Source organism: Oncorhynchus mykiss, chromosome 6 (genome assembly GCF_013265735.2).
Source record: "Oncorhynchus mykiss isolate Arlee chromosome 6, USDA_OmykA_1.1, whole genome shotgun sequence".
Lineage (NCBI taxonomy): Eukaryota > Metazoa > Chordata > Actinopteri > Salmoniformes > Salmonidae > Oncorhynchus > Oncorhynchus mykiss.
The window spans coordinates 38812663-38832601 of record NC_048570.1 but is presented as its reverse complement, the minus strand read 5'-3'; the positions used below and the strand labels follow the sequence as shown (position 1 = coordinate 38832601).

Here is a 19939-nt window from a genome sequence, read left to right as displayed (position 1 = left end):
CAAATGCAGAGCGCCGCCGCTGTTTACATTGAAAAACAATATCTATTAATTTACACAAAGATAGCATGGTTGTTTTAAAGCTGTTATCACATTGAAAGAAATCCTTTTTTAAAAAATAGTTAACGAGTTAATGAGTTAATGTAAACTCAAAGAAAACAAAAGTATCTAAAAAACTGAAACTGTACCAGAAGCACAGTTCACTTCCTCACTTCCTGTAGAGTGGGAAACGAGACTAGCACCACCACAGCATCCTGTAACTCTGGACTAGTGGGAGGGGTTCTGTCTTACCAAAGGGAAAGGAACACCGCCACAACCTTGCTCTCCAACAAAGCCGATTTGAACTGAGGAGCTAACTGAAGTGAAGAGGAAGTTGTCTGGAAGAGAAACTCTTGGAGGGCAGTTGAAGTAGATCAAAATAACATCTTTATTGATATAACTAACGCATTTGAGCCCTCGCCAGGGAGCCTTCGCCAGGGTTTTACAGATATTCAAATGAGATTACTTACCACTGATCTTGGCCTGGGTGGTGTCCATGGGTCCTGTAGGGAACAGCAGCTCCCCGTGGTCTCCTCCAGAGAGGGGGCCGTATTTGATGCGGTAGTTGTCTACTTTAGCCTGGCTGTTCTTCCACTCCAGAGTGATGCTCTCGTCAGTCAGCTCTACCGCCTGCAGATCCCGCGGGGCATCCAGGTCTGGAACACATCCAGTCACAGATCAGTCGGAGTGGGAACAGACCACCACTTTTTTTTTAAACAGAATTTTGCATCCCTAGTGCTGTATGAAATGCTTGTTCCAGGTTCCTTGGCTGCATCCCAAATGGATCCTGGAACCAAATATTCCCTATATAGCAGGATTGGGGTCCAATTCCACAAATTCAATTCTAATTCTATTCCATCCCTGTAAATTCCATTTAATTCAATTATTTGAATTCTGAGATAATTCAATTCCTTTCAATTCCAATGTTAGGTAATTCCAATAATTCATTCCCCGATTCAATATTATCCCCAGAACTTCTACAAATTCAAATGAATTCCCAGACAGCCTAGCTGTACTGAAAATATAGAAACACAAGTTGAAATGACTTAAACAAATCATGTAGTCAACTTTTGATACTGCATTAATTATATTAACTGGGACATATACAAATATCAATTAAATGAAATTACAGAGATTCAATGTTTTTACAATTCTAATTCAAACAGTCTAATTACAATTCAATCCCAATTGTGTAAATTGACGATTGTTGAAATTAAAATGGAATTCAATGTACATTCTCCACTTCATGAGTGAAATCAAAAATGTAATTGGAATTTCAAATGAAATTGGAATTGACCCCAACCCTGCTATATAGTGCAATACTTTTGACCAGAGCAACAATGGGGCTTGATGAAAAAGTAGTGCACTATAAAGGGAATAGGGTGCCAATTGGGACATTGCTCGTGTCTTACCTGTTAGGAAGTTCTCAGACACAGGCACACTAGTCATCTCTCCCCTCTTGGCCATGAGAGACACCTCATACTCTGTGTCAGGGTTCAGGCTGCCCAGGTGGTACTGTGTGTCGCTGGAGGACAGCTCCACTGTGTTCCTGTCTGAGGGGTTGTCGTTGGGCCCGTAGGTCACGCTCACCCCGTCCACCACAGCCACCGGCAGAAACCAGGTCACCAGCGCTGTGGTGTCCGTTACGTCACGCACATCCACCTCTCTGGGCGAATCGATCTCTGCAGAGAGAGGAGTCCAGAAAAGGGGGCGGGGTGAATACAAGGTGCTATTCCCTATATAGAGCACTACTTTTGACTAGAGCACTATGGTACCGGGTCAAAAGTAGTCCACTACATAGGGAATAGGGTGCTATTTGGGTCGAATCCCATTTAATAAGCATTTAGTAAGCATTCATAAGGTTCGTAGGCCAGAGAAGGGGGTTTGGTTGTTAAATTAAGGCAGGTTGCCTATTTAGGAATGCACTGGGCAAGGGAGGAAGTGGTACTGGGTGCAGGTGCCCAGGTAAGACGACAAGGATCGGGCAGAGAGACTTGGAATCCAGGTTAGAGAGTGTGAGCTCTCACCAGAACCTTTGCTACAGGTTTGAATATGAATAGTGAGAGCATGTACTACCAATAATAGTTTGAAAACACTGCCATTTCTAGTATGCATCCATGCATGCGGTTGTTCATGTAAGTACACATCAAAACCTGGAGCATGAAAGGCACTTTCCCTACAGTGTGATGGAATTGATTTGTCACATTCAGCAACTTCAGGAAAGTCAAACCTTCTGCAAAAGGGAGATAAGACATGGAACCTGCATTGGAGCTTAACACAGATTTAACCCCCAATGAGACTGGCTGTGTGCTTGTGCGCGTGTGTGTGCGTGCATGTGTGCGGTTCCAGGGTTGCGATTGTCTCCTAAATGGTGCCTCCATCCCATACACATACACACCATGGGGGGAGGGGAGGGGGAGAGTGAGGGGGGACGGGATCACTCCATGCAATTAGACCCCCAGAATGCAAATCCCACTACAGTATGTCAATGTGTGTTAATGGCAGACATAAAGAAGCCCTGAGTGACATGGAGATATAGGAAACCCCATCCCTGTGCTGCTGTGTGTGTGTGTGTGTGTGTGTGTGTGTGTGTGTGTGTGTGTGTGTGTGTGTGTGTGTGTGTGTGTGTGTGTGTGTGTGTGTGTGTGTGTGTGTGTGTGTGTGTGTGTGTGTGTGTGTGTGTGTGTGTGTGTGTGCTTAACACCACCCAGTGTGGTGCTCAGGTTCCATTGTTCAACAGCTCCATAGACTTCACACACGTTGTAAATGCTAGTCCTATAGTAGTGACAGTCAATGCGTTAACTTATAAACTACCCATCCGATCCTAAAGAGGAGGTCTATAAGAGGAGAACGTCAGGTAGCTAATGGCTTCTCCTTGCCTTGCTCCGTTTACTCTGGCAAATTGGGGGCTGTTTTCAAACCATAAATAAGCAGAGAGAGCCTGACCTTGCTTTGGGATGGAGGTGAGGCCATAAAGGTTAGTAGAGAACCTTGTGAAACATTTTCTTGAGCATATTGAAATTGCCTTATTCTGATTGGTTGTTACAGAACTCTCTGGGGCAGCGTCAAAAGCTCACACTCTGTTCAGATCCCATTTCAGTGCTGAAATGTTCCACAAATCTTTTAAAAAATATATATATATATATAATAAAACACCATTCCCGAAGACTACTAGTCTTGAATGTGTTGGTGGTGAGCCACCTAAAAATAACTTCCCACCAACCCTGAGAGGGTTGGTGGGAACCAAGCTGGCAGTTGGAGTATAGTTTCAACCCCAACACCTGTAGTTCTATTGATCCAAAACCCAAAGTACTTCTCACTGATACAAGCCATTAGCCTTGACAGCAGCACCCTGATGGAGATATTATTTCCTCATAACTGTTAAACCTTCCAAGGGGGTAGTGATGGCTTTTTACAGCCTCTAGTAAATCAAGACGAGGATGTGAAAAGTAATGAGCTAATCACTCAACGTTGGAACTTCAGGATGCCTTGGACCGACTGTCCGACTGCATCCTCCTAAATTGTACCCTGTCGCCTACATAGTACACTACTAGTCCCATAGGACCCTGGTCAAAAGTAGCGCACTACATAGGAAATAAGGTGGCATTTAGGACAGAATCTCAGAGCTGCAGGAGAGGGGATATTCAAGAAATCTATTGGATCAATGTGACAATGTGTTTCTGTGTGCAACTTTGACAGCTGAAAGCTGCTTCTGAGTCTGTCTGTATTGATGGAAATCATGTTTAAAATGTATGCAGGAGGTCAGAATGGCGTAAGGGGGGTTTATGGCTTATTCCCATGCAAATATGTCATGAATACAAGGATTACAGTAGACTTGATGCTGGCAGGTCCCTGTGTGAAGCTCTCCATATTTTGAATTAGTTATTTACCTGTAATTGTGTGTAGCCAGCATTGGCAGGCATGAAAAAAAATCTAATTCTGAATGAATTCTGAACATTTAATTCGAAGCTTCTTCAGAGATTAGACATTCAAGCCTTGAGGCATTAAATCAAAGGCCTACTGTATATATGATTCTGTAAACCTTGGGTATCACAGCTACCATCTACTCAGGCTCAACATTCAGGTACATTTTTCAGGTACAAGTTATTTTCAGGTACAAGTTATTTGCCTGGAGGAGTAAATTGTTGTCCTGTAAACAAATGGATATACACTCACTTGTGAAAACGTTCTTGCGTGCCGGGGGTCCGCTGGTGTTGTTCTTCACCACCTCCAGTTTGACCTCGTACTCCTGACCAGGTCCCAGCCCAGACTGCTCGAACATGGTGTCAGGGCTGCCCAGGGAGTTCAGAATCTCCCCGTTCTCCTCTTTCTGTCGACACCAAACAACACCAATCATTAAAATGATATGGCATGTTTCATAATGGCACAGTTCCCCTTGTGGATTAATTAAGTACCTATCTATCTATACCCACCTCAAAGGCAAGCTTAGGCTTGAGCAGCTTCCCAAACCCTATTCACTTTACAGTGCACTACTTTTCACCACTGCCAATTGGGCTCAGGTCAAAAGTAGTGCACTATATAGAGAGTAGGGAGCCATTTGGGACAATCCCTTGGTGTGGGAATAGGTCAGCCACATCATACCCAGGGGTCCAGTCTGTGATGGTGGAACTATAGTAGGGTGTGTGGGGGGAACTAAATGTAATTAACTGTGGCTTTCATGTCCTAGGACTATTTCTCATAGGCTCCTGAAAAGAAAAAAAGCTTTTAGAAACAATAATCATTCTGTGCCTCGTGGCTGCAGTACATGGCCATTAGAGCTGTCAATAGAAGCCTCGCAGAACATTCAGTCACATTTAAACTTAGAGACTTAAAGAAAACAGTCTTTGGATACTGTCTCGGCGAAACTATTTTCCATGAAATACTAACCCTGTTTCACATAATCTCCCTCTCAAATGGCACCCTACACCCTATTCCCAATATAGTGCACTACTTTTGACCAGGACCCATAGACCTATAGGGCTCTGGTCAAAAGTAGTGCACTATATAGAGAATTATGTGCCATTTGGGACGCAGTACACATAGCTAGGGCAATTACTGAAGCTTGGAATGGGTGTCTGTCCTGTTATGGGGCGTATATGGTTTCTTCCACAGGGAAACAGGGATAATGATAGGCTGTGGGCTTCTGAAGATCTCAACCTCCTCCTTGTGGAATAGGTAGAGAGAGCTCCATTAACAACATGCAATGCACCATGGGAGACAGGAGAGGGGCGTGCTGCCCACTCACACTGTTTCTGAAGATGAATGGTCTACTGTTGCTAGCTCACAGTGTTTCTGAAGATGAGGGATCCACTGTTGCTAACTCACAGTGTTTCTGAAGATGAGGGATCTACTGTTGCTAACTCACAGTGTTTCTGAAGATGAGGGATCTACTGTTGCTAACTCACAGTGTTTCTGAAGATGAGGGGTCTACTGTTGCTAACTCACTGTGTTTCTGAAGATGAGGGGTCTACTGTTGCTAACTCAGTGTTTCTGAAGATGAGGGATCTACTGTTGCTAACTCACAGTGTTTCTGAAGATGAGGGGTCTACTGTTGCTAACTCACAGTGTTTCTGAAGATGAGGGGTCTACTGTTGCTAACTCACAGTGTTTCTGAAGATGAGGTTCCAGCCATCAAAGGGGATGTCCAAAGGGTCCCACTGAACCTCCACTGCAGTCTCCCTCACTGATGTGAACTTGAGTCCCTCAGGCACAGGAAGATCTAAGGGGATGAGACGGACAAATAAGACCATATTTGATGTTCTGTTTACTTAACCCTCAGGACACCCAGCACATGGTTACATCTCAAATGGCACCCTATTCCCTATACACTACACTGATTAGACCAGAGCCAGCCCTATGGGCGCTGGTCAAGGTAGTCCACTATAAGGAATAGGGCGCCATTGAGACCCAGACATGGACTCACGGCCAGCTGGTTCCAATGACGGGTAGATCAAGGGCAACATTGAAAAACTGCACCATCCCAGGTACAAATTAGTGATTTAATGAAATTACATTGGCAACAGATTTTTCGCATTAGCCCTGTAATCAATTTGTTGATATTAAAAGTTACATTGGATTTTTATTGACTGCCCTTAATGAATGGCATTTTTTGCATTACCCATAGCAGTCAGGCATCAACGGTTAAGGTTGTACAGTGTCCATATTAGGACAGTCTCAGTCAGACTTTAGTCAGCCTTATCATGAGTGCCTGCTGAGACAGAGAATGTCCGAAAGTGGGCACCGCAGAGGTGCCTGATGGCTCCGGGGTGAATTTTACCCTAGATACAGATCTAGGAACGGCTTCCCCTACCCAAATCCTAACCTTAACCATTAGTGGGGGAAATGCTAAACTGACCCAAGGTCAGCATCCTGGGTCAAAGTTACGCTACTCCTGACTTACGTGTTGCCACCCTGGCACTGACAGGGACACTCCTCTTGTTGTTGAGAACAGCGAAGACACTGATCAGGTACTCCACACCAGGCTCCAGCTCACTAATGGTGGCAGTCTTCTTGTCCCCAGGCACACGCATGTCCAGCTCCAGGCCCCCAAGGCCGGTTGGCACATAGGTGACCAGGTACTCTGACACCTGCATCTCGTTAACCCAGGAGAGGTCCACTGTCTCCGGGGTGACCTCTAGCACTGTCAGGTCCTTGGGTGGAGACACTGGAGAGACACAAAACAACAACATGTTAGGGGACATATTCATATTTTTTAGAAGTGATAATTGTTTTTTGTTGTTTATATCATGGAAGCTTGTATATATCATGGAAGCAGGGAAATTAAAATGTCAAGATAGGCTAAGTGAATATTTTTTTGTATGAAAATTACAGCAACACAACTACAGTTCAATGGAGGGTGGGCTTCAACAGTATAATTTGACATTTTTCTCTGATCTGAGTTATTTTGCGGCGTCTAATGACCTAACTTCAACCAAATCATCAATTCTCCATGTTGAAGCCAGTGGAAAACTTCAACCCATATGTCATCATTCGACAACCACATTAAACTGCAATATTATTGATTTAAAGCAATATAAACAATGTTGTGAGGCCAGACACATTAGCATTCCAATGAATGTCATCATGTGGAAATGTTCCTTAAAAATATCAGCCGACATAAACAAATGACATCACATCAAACAATACTCTCATCAACCAAAGGATCTCTCTTTCTCCTATATAGTGCACTACTATTTACCAGAGCCGTATTGGCCCTAGTCAAATATAGTCAGTGGTGGAAAAAGTATCCAATTGTCATACTTGAGTAAAAGTAAAGATAACTTAACAGAAAATGACTCAAATAAAAGTGAAAGTCACCAAGTAAAATACTACTTGAGTAAAAGTCTAAAAGTATTTGACTTTAAATATACTTAAGTATCAAAAATAAATGTCATTTCAAAAATATACTTAAGTATCAAAAGTAAAAGTGAAAGTATAAATAATTTCACATTCCTTATGTATGGCAAACCAGACGGCACGATTTTCTTGTTTTTTTGTAATTTACAGATAGTTGGGCACACTCCAACACTGACATCATTTACAAATGAATCATTTGTGTTTAGTGAGTCCGCCAAATCAGAGGCAGTAGTGATGACCATGGATGTTCTCTTGATAAGTGTGTGAATTTGACAATTTTCCTGTCCTGTTAAGCATTCAAAATGTAACAGGTACTTTTGGGTGTCAGGGAAAATGTATGGAGTAATGTAGTGGAGTAAAATAAAAAGTTTTCAAAAATATAAATAGTCAAGTACAGATACCCCAAAAATGACTTAAGTAGCACTTTCAAGTATTTTTGCTTAAGTGTTTTACATCCCTGAACATAGTGCACTATAAAGGGAATAGGGTGCCATTTGGGACGCATGCCTATGTCTCTTACCCTCAGAGCAGTCTTCTCCGATGAAGCCGTCGTTACACAGACACACTCCGTTCATACATTTCCCCTGGTCCTCGCAGTCTCCTGGACAGGTCAGCAGAGAACAGTCCAGGCCCTGGAATCCCTCGAAGCACACACACTTCCCGTCCACGCAGTAACCCCTCTCCAGGCAGTTATTGGGACACGTCTTCTCATTGCAGTCCTCCCCAGCAAAGCCCTGGTTGCACACACACTGGCCATTGACACAGTGGCCACGGTTCAGACAGTTGTTGGGACAAGTCAGCTCGCTGCATTCTTTGCCTGTGAAGCCCACAAAGCACACACACTTGCCATCAACACACTCGCCGTGTCCCAGGCAGTCTTTGGGGCAGGTCTTGATGCTGCAGTCATCCCCCGCAAAGCCTTTACTGCACACACACTCTCCGTTCACACAACTCCCTTGGTTCAGACACTTCATAGGGCAGGAGATTTCAGAACAGTCCTCGCCCTCAAATCCTGCATTGCAGACACACTCTCCATTGACACACTGGCCTCTGTTGCTGCAGTTGTCTGGGCAGGACAAAATGGAACAGTCCACTCCCTCGAAGCCTGGGTCGCAGATGCACCTCCCGTTGAAACAGTGGCCTCTCTCAGTACAATCGTTGGGGCAGGTGAGCTTGGAGCAGTCTTCCCCGCTGTAGCCGGAGTGACACACACACTGGCCGTTGACGCACACCCCGCGGTTGTTACAGTTGCTGGGGCAGATAGGCTCCCCACAGTCCACTCCTGTAAAGCCCTCTTCGCAGAAGCAGGTTCCGTTGACGCAGCGGCCGCGGTCGTAGCAGTCGTTGGGACAGATGAGCTCGGAGCAGTCGTAGCCCGTCCACGGCTCGTCACACACACACTCATCGTCCACGCAGCGGCCACGCCCCAGGCAGTTGTTCAGGCAGTTGGTCTGGGAGCAGTCGTTCCCCGTGAAGCCTTCCTCACAGATACACATGGCGTCGATGCACTCCCCGTTGTCCCCACAGTCCACCTGACACAGCTCCATACTGCAGTCATCTCCATAGAAGCCCTCGAAGCAGACACACTTGCCATCGATGCAGCGCCCCTGGTCCTGGCAGAAGTTGGGGCACTCAGGCTCGGTGCAGTTGGGTCCCTTCCAGCCGGGCTCACACACACAGCTGCAGGTCTCAGTGCTGAAGTTACCACGGCCGTTGCAGTAAGGCTTGGTGGCCACCTCACCTGAGGAAACATGGAGGGAGCAACACAAAATTCTATTTAGGTGATTATAATAGTAGAAGTTCTACCACAAATATTATGCAAAAAGACAAAGACAAGTCTGATTAGGGGTTATTGATCTTTAGAAGAATTAAGACCAATCTAAAAATGTTATCTAAATCGAAACTACAACTAACTGCCCCGAGAGCAGTGTTTCCACATCCTGGTCCTTTTGTTTTTGTCATAGCACTAACGTATGTTATTCAATTAATCAACTCATTATCAAACCTTTCGTTGAATCAGGTGTGTCAGGACCAAGATTGGGAAACACTGGCCTAGAGTGTCTGTAGACCAACTGTGCTATACTGTACCTGTAATCTGAGCTCCACAGCAGCTGGTTCCACTGCCACACTGTTCTCTGAGGCTGGACAGCTCAGACTCCAGCATCTCCAGCCTGCTCAGGATGTCCTTCATGTCGTGCATGGGGTTGTCACAGCCGCACGCCTGCTTGGGAATGTTGATGCGGTGGGTGAACACGATCTGGTTCTCCCCGTCCACCGTGTGCTCCAGGTGCTCTGTGGTCTGCATGTCCGACTGGACTGGACTTCCTTTGGGCTTGATCTCGGTTCCTCCGGGGCTCTCCACGTCTACGGAACACAGGGAGCTGGAGGGGACATTGATGTTGTAGATGTGGTTGAAGACCACTGGCTGGTCAGGGTGGGGCAGGGTCATGTTCTCAGAGGGGTCTCTCAGGGTCTCTCTGCGGTGGCGGATGATCTTCTTGACCAGGCCAGCGCTGGAGAGCTGGAGCAACACGGTCACGGTCACACAGCCTAGGAGCAGGCCTTTCATCACCATGATGACCAGGTCCTGTCAAGTCCTGCTGGGAGAGCTTGTGATCTGTCAGGAGAATGGAGTTGTTCTATCTGTGAGATGGCGAAGATGCCCTTGTATCCTAGAATCAAAGAAAAAAAGAAAGCCTAGTGTGAATCGAAGCCGAAGGTTCAGATAAACTGTATGTAAGAGAGAGTAGGGAAAATAATAGGAGAAAGATTGGAGAACAGTGGCTACTTTATCTATTTATAAAATATTGAATGCACAATCTCAACCCACTCTCAATTCTCAAGTTATGAAACTCATTGTTCATCTTGACATTTCTAGTTTGCCCTTACTAGCCAGTATGGATCTGACAGTGACCAACACACAACAGCCTGATTCACTTCAGATCATGTGGCTACAGTGAAATGTCAAAGTATCCTACTAAAAGCAATTAACATTCCACAGTCTCATTTAACAAAATACCTCCTACAATACATGATCCTGTTGCTGCCTGTCTGTCTGCCTGTCTGTCTGTCCTGCCTTTCTGCCTAGTTATCTCCTTGCCTGCCTGCACCCCATCTCAACCCCCCTGCTCACAGTGGAGGAGACAGACATTTTCTCTGAGGACCAACACTGCAGGGGCAATTACTGCAGGGGTGGCGAGTTGTGACCTTGAGTGCTGCGGGATTTTATTCTCTGTCCGGGTTTCTCATGACAGGCTGCCATGAACAGCAGGCAACACCTGCATGTGGGGAAAATGGAACTAACCTTCTCCCTCCCCTCCCCTTCCCGACGCCCCAGACCACAACCCAAGCTGACAGATTAAAACCGGTGAGGGGGAGACCATCTGCAGGGTTCCGGCTAGCCTTGCAGCACACCGCGCAGGGTTGGCCGGGTGTTCAGGGCTTGCATCCCAAATGGCACCCTATTCCCTTTATAGTGCATTACTTTTGACCAGAGCCCTGGGTTGAAAGTAATGCACTGTAAAGGGAATAGGGTGCCATTGGGGATGCTCTCCAGACGAACATTCAGTTCAATTTGGTAACATGATTCTTTCCACACCAAAAGTTACTGGGCTGTTTCTCTAGGCTCCCGAGACATGTTGCTTCTTTTAAGAGTAACGGTCTGCTGGAAAATGTGCTGAGATTGAGTTATGGTTTGGAGGCTGGCAGTAAAACCTTGTGGTCTGTCCTTTGATCTTGTTGTTACATAAAAAATACATGTTAGTGAAAATATGCCCCTCTGTGGGCAACAGAGCTTGAACGTGGAGCGTACATTACATGTTCTTTATCAACACAAGAACAAATCTGGACATATGGAAGGGGTTTGTAAAGACAATGCTGAACAATCAGGAATTAAGTAACTATTAAGTCACTTTGTGTAAGTTAAGAGTGACATACAATTCAACACGTTTTTTTACCTTCTCATTATTGGTCAGTTATAAGGGGGAGGGTAAATACACATTTAACAATGGATTTCCTGCCTTCAAAAAAGAGGTGTTTCCCCCTTGCTAATTACACAGTAACTTTTTATTTTTCCTTTATTTTAACTCAGGGGCAGAACGACAGATTTGTAACGTGTCAGCTCATGGATTTGAACTTGCAACACTTTCGGTTTCTAGTCCAACGCTCTTACCACTAGGCTACGCTGCCACCGTCAAAATGCTGACACCATCTATTTGGTGTTTCTCACCTTCAGTAAGAACAGATACACAGGTTGCTCTAAAAGTAGGATTGCTTTCAAGCAGTCAAAATAAAATGTTCTCCATATGTTCCAAAAAGAGTTGCGACTCAACACCAATTCAACATTCACTAGACATGAGCCCCTAGACATGTTCCGTACGGGTACGTCCCAAAAGGCACCCTATTGCCTGTATAGTGCACTTCTTCTGACCTGGTCAAAAGTAGTGCACTGTATAGGGAATAGGGTGCCCTTTCGGACTCAGCCATGGATATATAATGGAGGGAGTTCCATTATCGTGGGGTGATGAAAAGGGGGTTACTGCCTTGCCGCAGACAGGGTCAGAGTGACACAGAATATACTAACGGTGTGCAGCGAATCATAAATCTTCTCTACACACAGAGAGCGGGAGCCTGACAGCCAAGACAGCCACTGGCACAGGGAGGTCATGAGCAGTAGCTCCTGTGATGTGAGGAGCCACTGCTCTGCTGCTCTCTGCTCAGTCTCCTGAACCTGCGCTGACGTGTGATTAGGCTGTCTGACAGATGAGCTCCAGTCCCAGGGATAGAGCGAACGGGATCCCACGGCTGATCTCAGCATCAGCAGCCAGCCCCTGATTAGACAGACAGGGATGAGTGCCTCCGTGATGGACGCACAGTAAGAGCACTAATGTAGCCTGCTGATGGGAGCGCTGAGATCTGGGCCCTCGGGGGCACGAAAAAGCTACCCCCCCCCCCCCACCTCACAGGCATACATGCAGGCACACACACACACACACACACACCACACACACACCACACACACTTGCTCCGCTGTGCCTGAGCATCGCAAACCAGGGATTAAATCAACAAAATAGCCAGAAAATTGCTTTGAGTTGCTGCTAGGGTTTTAGTTCTGGGCGGATGGTTGGCTTTCTCACTTTGGAGGCTGGCTGGCGTCTCTCCACATGGAACACTTAGGGAACCAACCCTCTCTGAGAGAGCAAACTAGTCTTTGTGCGAGGCATTATTTAGCAAATCTGTGGCTTTGGCGAAACAAGTGGAAAGGAACTAAACTTGTATTTCTCAAATATCCATAGACAGTAGTCTAATATATCAACTACTTGCAACCATAATTTGATATGCTGCAACGGTTATTATTAGATGATCATTGAAATACACCAGACAGTTCTAGCCTTTTTTCCACCATGGGAACAGAGAAAACAACCTCCCCTCCTGGACTTCCGTCAGCAGACCCCTGTGGCCATGGCACTATGCTAATGCAGTTGGTTGCTGGCACACTCACTCGGACTTGACACAATTTGACTGCTGCTACTTTCTAATTCTCTCACTTTTATTTTACTCTATTGTTAGCTTCTCAGACGGCAACAAAGCCAGTTGGCTGCCATGTGGCCAATGTGTGGGGGATTTTACCAGGGGAACAAGAACCTGCTGGCTGGCACACATATTTAGTGCAAGTGATCTAAATTAGCCCAGTATTGTAAGAGTGCTGCTGAGCCGGCAACACTTCAGTTATATATCCACCACACACAGAGGATAGCTGGGAATGGTTTCAAACAAAGTCCCCTCTTCCTAAGCTTCTAATTCAAAACAAATTCTAATTTAAAACACTGCTGTATATGCCGTTCCTCTGAGACAACAATGATGCCTGTCATAGATTATAGAACAAGGTCTCCCCCAACATACATATGCAAAAGTTTGGATTGGTTAGATAAATGAATGAGACACAGTAAATCTCAAAACAATGAAGTCAGCATTGGTCTCTGATCATACAGTATTGATGATGGGGATCACAGTAATAAGAAATAGTGTCAAGTGTGGCCGTGCTAACTAAATTGACATGATTTTGACTGATCAAATCAGGATGATCCTGCACAAAATCTACATGACGAGAATCTAGAAATCCATATCAAACTGATGAACGGTTTTGCCATGTGGGTGTGAATACAATAAGCATGCTTCTTCATGTTGCATGGAAAAGAAGAGACTGTATGAGACAGAATTGAGACCCTGCAGAGATTAAAGCCTACTCTGTTTGTAACGTGGTGTTATTTCCTCTGTATAAACCACGTTTCCATCCACAGTTGTCATGCGAGTAGAATCCTACCGTATAAAAAATACATTGCGACAGCTGTGACGGAAACGGGCAGGTTCGGTACATCTCCTTCCCATACGGTACCTTCCTGACTTTCTCATTAGTGTAATGTAAAAACCATGGCGCTGTGTTATCCATCTCCAAACAATGCAAGCGAAGATCGCCCCCCCCCCCCCCCCCCCTTACCATTACAGTACCAAACGTTCTTTCTTTCTCTGATAAATACTCCTTTCGTCTCTCCGCTGCGTGTTTGCATTTGGAGTCTTGGAGGATCTTAATCCTTCAGTAAATCAAGTGAATGCACTTATTTAACACAAAGCAGAAGGAAGAGGATCAGGGTGGAATATAGGGAGTTAGCAAGAGGGAAAACCCGGACACTTCTACAGCCCATTTAAATCCATATGAGCTACAGTGGTGTATACCAATATTTGATTTCATTCCAAATGGCACTCTATTCCCTTTAGAGTGCACTACTTTTGACCAGGGCCTCAGGTCAACAGAAGTGCACTATATAGGGAATAGGCCCAAGTTTTGACTTGTGTCAAGATTTGCACTGTAAATGTTCAATCGCTTAGCATCGCTGCTACCATTTCTCACGTTCACCTCTAGTGTCAGGGGAAATAAACACAGAAATATTTTGTCAATGATTGTTTTTCCAGTGGTACCATGTCTTTTTTTCTTTCCTTCTCCCGTCTTTCAGACACTCAGGGCCGGCCCTAGCCTTTTGGGGCCCCTAGGTGAGATTTGGTTGGGAGCCCCCCCCCCCCCCATTTTGCTATGGGAAGGACATAACATTTAGCAATTTTATAACTAATTTCATGCAATTCTACTTTCGTTTTGCCATGGGACAGAGAGAAAGTAAGTTGAGACCCTGACTGAGTTCCCCCAAAAAATATGCCCAGGGCCAGCCCTGCAGACACTGGAAGTTTTGAATTTTGAATTCTATCCCGTCAAGGATTTCAGACGTCCTATGCAGAAGCCAGGATTTCTTTCAAACTCAGCCCAGCCTGGCCCCCATGCTGGCAAACTTAATAATCACTGTAGTCTACCTTTACTAATACCCACTGTGCCATATGGTGCAGCCAAGATAAATCACCAGAAAACACCACTGTTCACCATGCACAGTGCAGGCTGTCACTGTGTAGCCCGTTTGGTGAAAGATGCTGGCTATCGATAGAGCAGGAAGGAAGGCAACCATCCTTCTGCACGGCAGGCACATGTTTTATGACTTAAATGCAAGCTAATACAGGTCATGATAGTTTGCTAATGATAAATAGAAGATATGCCTGTGGGATGGAGTATAAGGGAAGCATTCACATGGCTGGAGCGTACTACTATCTAGTATCAGTAAGATAAACTCCACAACAAACAAACTGAATATTGAAGCAGATTGGCCCACTTGATGTGTAAAAACTGTAAATATTCAATGACTTCTTCAACCGACCAACTCCCCAGACTGTACATCACCAGTATGTTAAACCGGGGAATGTGGAAAAGCATGCTTTTCTTTTCATTTCTGTGGAAATCATCAAGCTTGCCTAGTTTTGTAGGTCACCCATGACAACAACGAGCTTTCCTTCTTTGCCACACACTATTCCTTAATCTGGGTCGCTCGTGAGGAGATGAATGAAAAGTTATTGTCTGGAGGATCTTTTCACCTTGAGAGACGCCATACAAAATGTTGGGGTGGATGGACCAGGCTCAATGACCAGGAAATGTTGCTCCGTCAAAACAAAAATGAAACATGCCAAACTGCCATACTAAGAGCATCCATTCATTGCAAAGCCAAGAATAAATCGGCTAATAAGGAACTCTCTTCACATGTCAAGATTCATCTCTGAAGAGAAGCTCCTCAATAAGGCAGTCCTACTGGCTGATATTGAAATGATTTATATGTACATAAATCATAATGAAACGCCTGCAAGTTGAAAGGGGTTCTACTTATGTCCTCTTCTGGAGCAGTTTAAGTATTGATTTGTTTCAATCCCCACCAAGGTCACAATCAGAGAGAGAGAGAGAGAGAGCGAGAGAGAGAGAGAGAGAGAGAGAGAGAGATCGAGCGAGAGAGAGCGAGAGAGTAGCTGAGGACAGCACTATGGCTGCGAGTTATAATCATCAAACACAAAAATGTATTTCCAGGACAACTCATGACATGGATTGACTGCAAAGAGAGAGACATGGGATCGATTGTAAAATTCAGCCCTCTGTTGCGATGTTGCTGCTCCTCAAAATGGGTTTTTAAAGTTATCACCTTGCAACAATGGAAGACTCTGTCCTCTCTGTCTCAACCTATCATACAGTGCACGACCTGTGCTGATATTGCACAGGGTTCAGGATGCCCCAGGAATTCATATTTGATAACACAGCGGATTAAGCAGTCAATCAATCTCATCTTATCTGTCCAAAGGGAGGGGAGGAAGGCACCGCATACTGTAGAGCAGGGCTGGGCAAACTTTTTCACTTGAGATTTTGAAATTCAACGGAGGGACGCATTTTTTGGGGGACCAATTGTTTGTTAAAATCAATTTGCCAGGGCTTCCCGAGTGGTGCAGTGGCACTGCATCACAGACCTGGGTTCGATCCCAGGCGGGGTCACAGCTGGCAGTGACTGGGAGACCCATGAGGCGGCGCACAATTGGCCCAGCATCGTCCGGGTTAGGAGAGGGTTTGGCAGGCCGAGATTTCCTTGTCCCATCGCGCTCTAGAGACTCCTGTGGCGGGCCAGGCGCATGCACGCTGACACGGTTGCCAGGTGTACGGTGTTTCTTCCGACACATTGGTGCAGTTGGCTTCCGGGTTAAGTGGGCATTGTGTCAAAAAGCAGTGCGGCTTGGCTGGGTCGTTTTTCGGAGGACGCACTGCTCTCGACCGCCTCTCCCGAGTCCGTACGGGAGTTGCAGCGGTGGGACAAGACTATAACTACCAATTGGTTACCATGGCCATCAGACTGTTAAACAGCCACCACTAACATTGAGTGGCTGCTGCCAACACACTGACTCAACTCCAGCCACTTTAATAATGGGAATTGATGGGAAATTAGGTAAAATATATCACTAGCCACTTTAAACAATGCTACCTAATATAATGTTTACATACCCTACATTATTCATCTCATATGTATATGTATATACTGTACTCTATATCATCTACTGCATCTTTATGTAATACATGTGTCACTAGCCACTTTAACTATGTCACTTTGTTTACATACTCATCTCATATGTATATACTGCACTCAATACCATCTACTGTATCTTGCCTATGCCGCTCTGTACCATCACTCATTCATATATCTTTATGTACATATTCTTTATCCCCTTACACTTGTGTCTATAAGGTAGTAGTTTTGGAATTGTTAGCTAGATTACTTGTTGGTTATTACTGCATTGTCGGAACTAGAAGCACAAGCATTTCGCTACACTCGCATTAACATCTGCTAACCATGTGTATGTGACAAATACAATTTGATTTGATTTGATTTGATTTGAAATTGGGAGAAAAAAGGTATAACATTTGTTTTTCTTTCTTTTTTTTGCCCCCACTTGCCTTAGAGGGATGAGGCTAACTGATGGGACTGACTGTGCTCATGACCTACAACCCTACAGGAGCCTCAAATGGCACCCAATTCCCTATATAGTGCTCTAGTTTTAAACGGAGCCCTATTGGAGTTGGTCAAAAGTAGTGTACTACATAGGGAATAGGGTGCCCTTTGGGACGCACCCTGCAACACAGTCCACTGCCTCCAAACAAGCCCTCTTAGTCTAGTCTGCTAGTGGACGACTGGACGCCGACGCCCCTTAGCCATTTATTTTGTCTGGCCTGGACACCCTTAATAAAAGGGCAGTCGGTCGTGGCAGGTCAGGTTTGGGTTCGCTGATTGGATTGTTTTGAGCAGTCATAATAAACACACAATACACTTCCATTTGTACAGATGAAAGGCCTGGTGGGTCACAACACAGAAACTGACCCTGGCTGGTTATCATGTCTGGCTGTTGGACAAGTCACAGTATTTCCGTATTGTGTAAATTTACACGGTGACAACTTTAGTTGAATAATTGCAGAAATGCAATTAAATCCCAAAAGATTAACTTTAAGAAACTTTAAATTGTAGGCGACTCTCTTTTAATATGCTGGCTTTCAAAACTAAGGGGAAAACACTCCAAGAAGCGAGAATATGAAATCAATTATGTGTTGCAATGTTTTGATTACTTCCCCTCTTGGCATATAGCTTATCAATTTCCCTCTTATGGGAAAAGCATAAAATTACACAAAATGAAAATTAAATCGAAATATGGTCTGTTTTTTTTTCTTGGGATGAATTGGTTTGGTTTCATATAAATTAAGGCCCATGTTATTGGTCCTCCCTGGTGTATCTGATGGCACACATAGTGCGGGAGTGGGGGGTTGGTGTGTTCACGTCTGATAAGACAGGCCGGGGGTGGAGGACTGTGATACCAGCACAAACACTTATCTCGCAGCACTGTGCTACGTCCCAAATGGCACCCTATTCCCTATATAGTCCACTACTTTGACTAGAGCCCTATGCGGCCCGGTCAAAAGCACTGCACTATATAGGGAATAGGGTGCCATTTGGGACGAAGCCAATACACTGCAGTGAGATCACTTTGCCAAGGGTGAACAGTATCACCCTGACGGAACCACAAGGTTGCCCTGGAGCCCTCCTACCTTATCTGACTGTTACAAAAATAAACACACATTCATTTAACAGAAAAGCCATTTCCAAATCTGACATTGAGATACAAAGACAAAGTGTGATACTGTGAATGCACATGGGAGGGGAATGCCTTGGCAGATATCTGAAGACTCAATTCCATTTTATGATGTCAAGATTTTGCTCATCTCTGGACAGTGAGCCCATCAATATTCTTCACTGCTTCATGGCCCAACGTACAGTAGGTCCGTCTCACGCTGCTCTTATAGCCCAGTCCAGCTGGAGAGGATAGATACTAGTCATTGTTCATGAGCTCTTTTTTACATGTTGAGGACTGTTGACCTCCTGTTTATTAGTCTAACCTCATCTGCTGCCTTTACAGAACATCTAATCACTCATTTTTCTAGACGATCTTAACAACCTAACCCTCCATTCATTTATCCCACTTCCTTTCCCTTAGGTTGAGCAATTCCAATAAAATCTGCTTGTGTTGAACTGTATTCCAACTATGTCGTAATGTGGTGAAAAGGTATCTTATTGAGGCTGGCTGATAAACTTTCCAAGTAACCGACACCTTCCGTCTCAGGTCACCAAATCTAGCTGCAAGACGAACTCGACCGAGATCTGATTGCAGTCCTATAACAAGAGAGCTAGGAGCTGTGTGGGCTTCATATTAGTTACCTCTAGAGAGTGATTTATTACTTAATACCTACACATACAAAAGTGACACTAGGATCACACACGAGTGAAGGGAGACAAAAAGAATCGGACAGCATGATCCAATTCCTTCACAGACATGAAGACAGAAGATACCTCAGCTAGGCTCTTTAGTGGCTTTATAGACCAATAACCTTCTACTTCCTGGACTGTGGTAGGCACAAGGCAAGAACAATCTGGGTGTTCATGTTTACTTGGGAGAGGAAACCATCTATCAACTGTGGACAGAGAATTCCTTTTCCTGGAGAGGGAGCACCATGTTGTCTGGGGAGCGTCTCGTGGTGCTACTCCCTGACTTTGCACTGTAGTAGTACATTCAGACAGAGGAGAGGACAACTTCCTCTGTCCTTGGTCCTAGTTCCTCCCTCGCAAGCTGCACTGGCAGCAGTCCAGTATTTCCAATATGGCAAATGTGTTAACAATGTACAGCAGACAACTTGATGAAAAGGTATAGAGTAATCAAAATGATGCTCTCTTCATTCACTTGCAAATTAATCGAAGGGATGTTCAGGTTATGTAAGGACATCCAAAGTACTGTAGACTTATCTTTTCAGGACTGAAAAGAGGGAGATTCTTCACAGCATTGACAGGCTTTATGACTTTCTCCCACCCTATTCTCTAAACAGGAAGGAGAGGTTTTCCCACTCGGAAATTGAGGCAGGAATGTTGGCTGTGATATGAGGACATCTGTTTGTCCTTGTCTGCATGTCGATAAGGGCTGAAAGTGTGTCGCGTGTCCTAATGGGAAGTACTACCATCCATTCACACACTTGTATGAGCTATATAACCCCACCCCGGGAACATTATGCTATGGTGGGTGCATTCCAATATGTGGGGTCACTGGTGAA

General features: G+C 44.9%; 1 protein-coding gene across 7 annotated transcripts in view; it reads right to left on the bottom strand.

Annotated features, from left to right (window-relative positions):
- Window positions 1-19939, bottom strand: part of LOC110525909 (tenascin) — a 110794-nt gene that overhangs the window by 24846 nt on the left and 66009 nt on the right. For all 7 annotated transcript variants that reach the window (XR_005052093.1, XR_005052092.1, XM_021606412.2 and 4 more), the window contains exons 2-8: window positions 9481-10064; window positions 7913-9133; window positions 6437-6700; window positions 5640-5755; window positions 4213-4366; window positions 1449-1718; window positions 507-692 (exon numbers count right to left, since the gene is read on the bottom strand). Coding sequence is in view for 5 of the 7 variants with exons in the window: in XM_021606412.2 (XP_021462087.2) it covers window positions 507-692; window positions 1449-1718; window positions 4213-4366; window positions 5640-5755; window positions 6437-6700; window positions 7913-9133; window positions 9481-9967 (2698 nt within the window). In the remaining 2 variants the exon portion in view is untranslated. The remainder of the gene's footprint in view (window positions 1-506; window positions 693-1448; window positions 1719-4212; window positions 4367-5639; window positions 5756-6436; window positions 6701-7912; window positions 9134-9480; window positions 10065-19939) is intronic.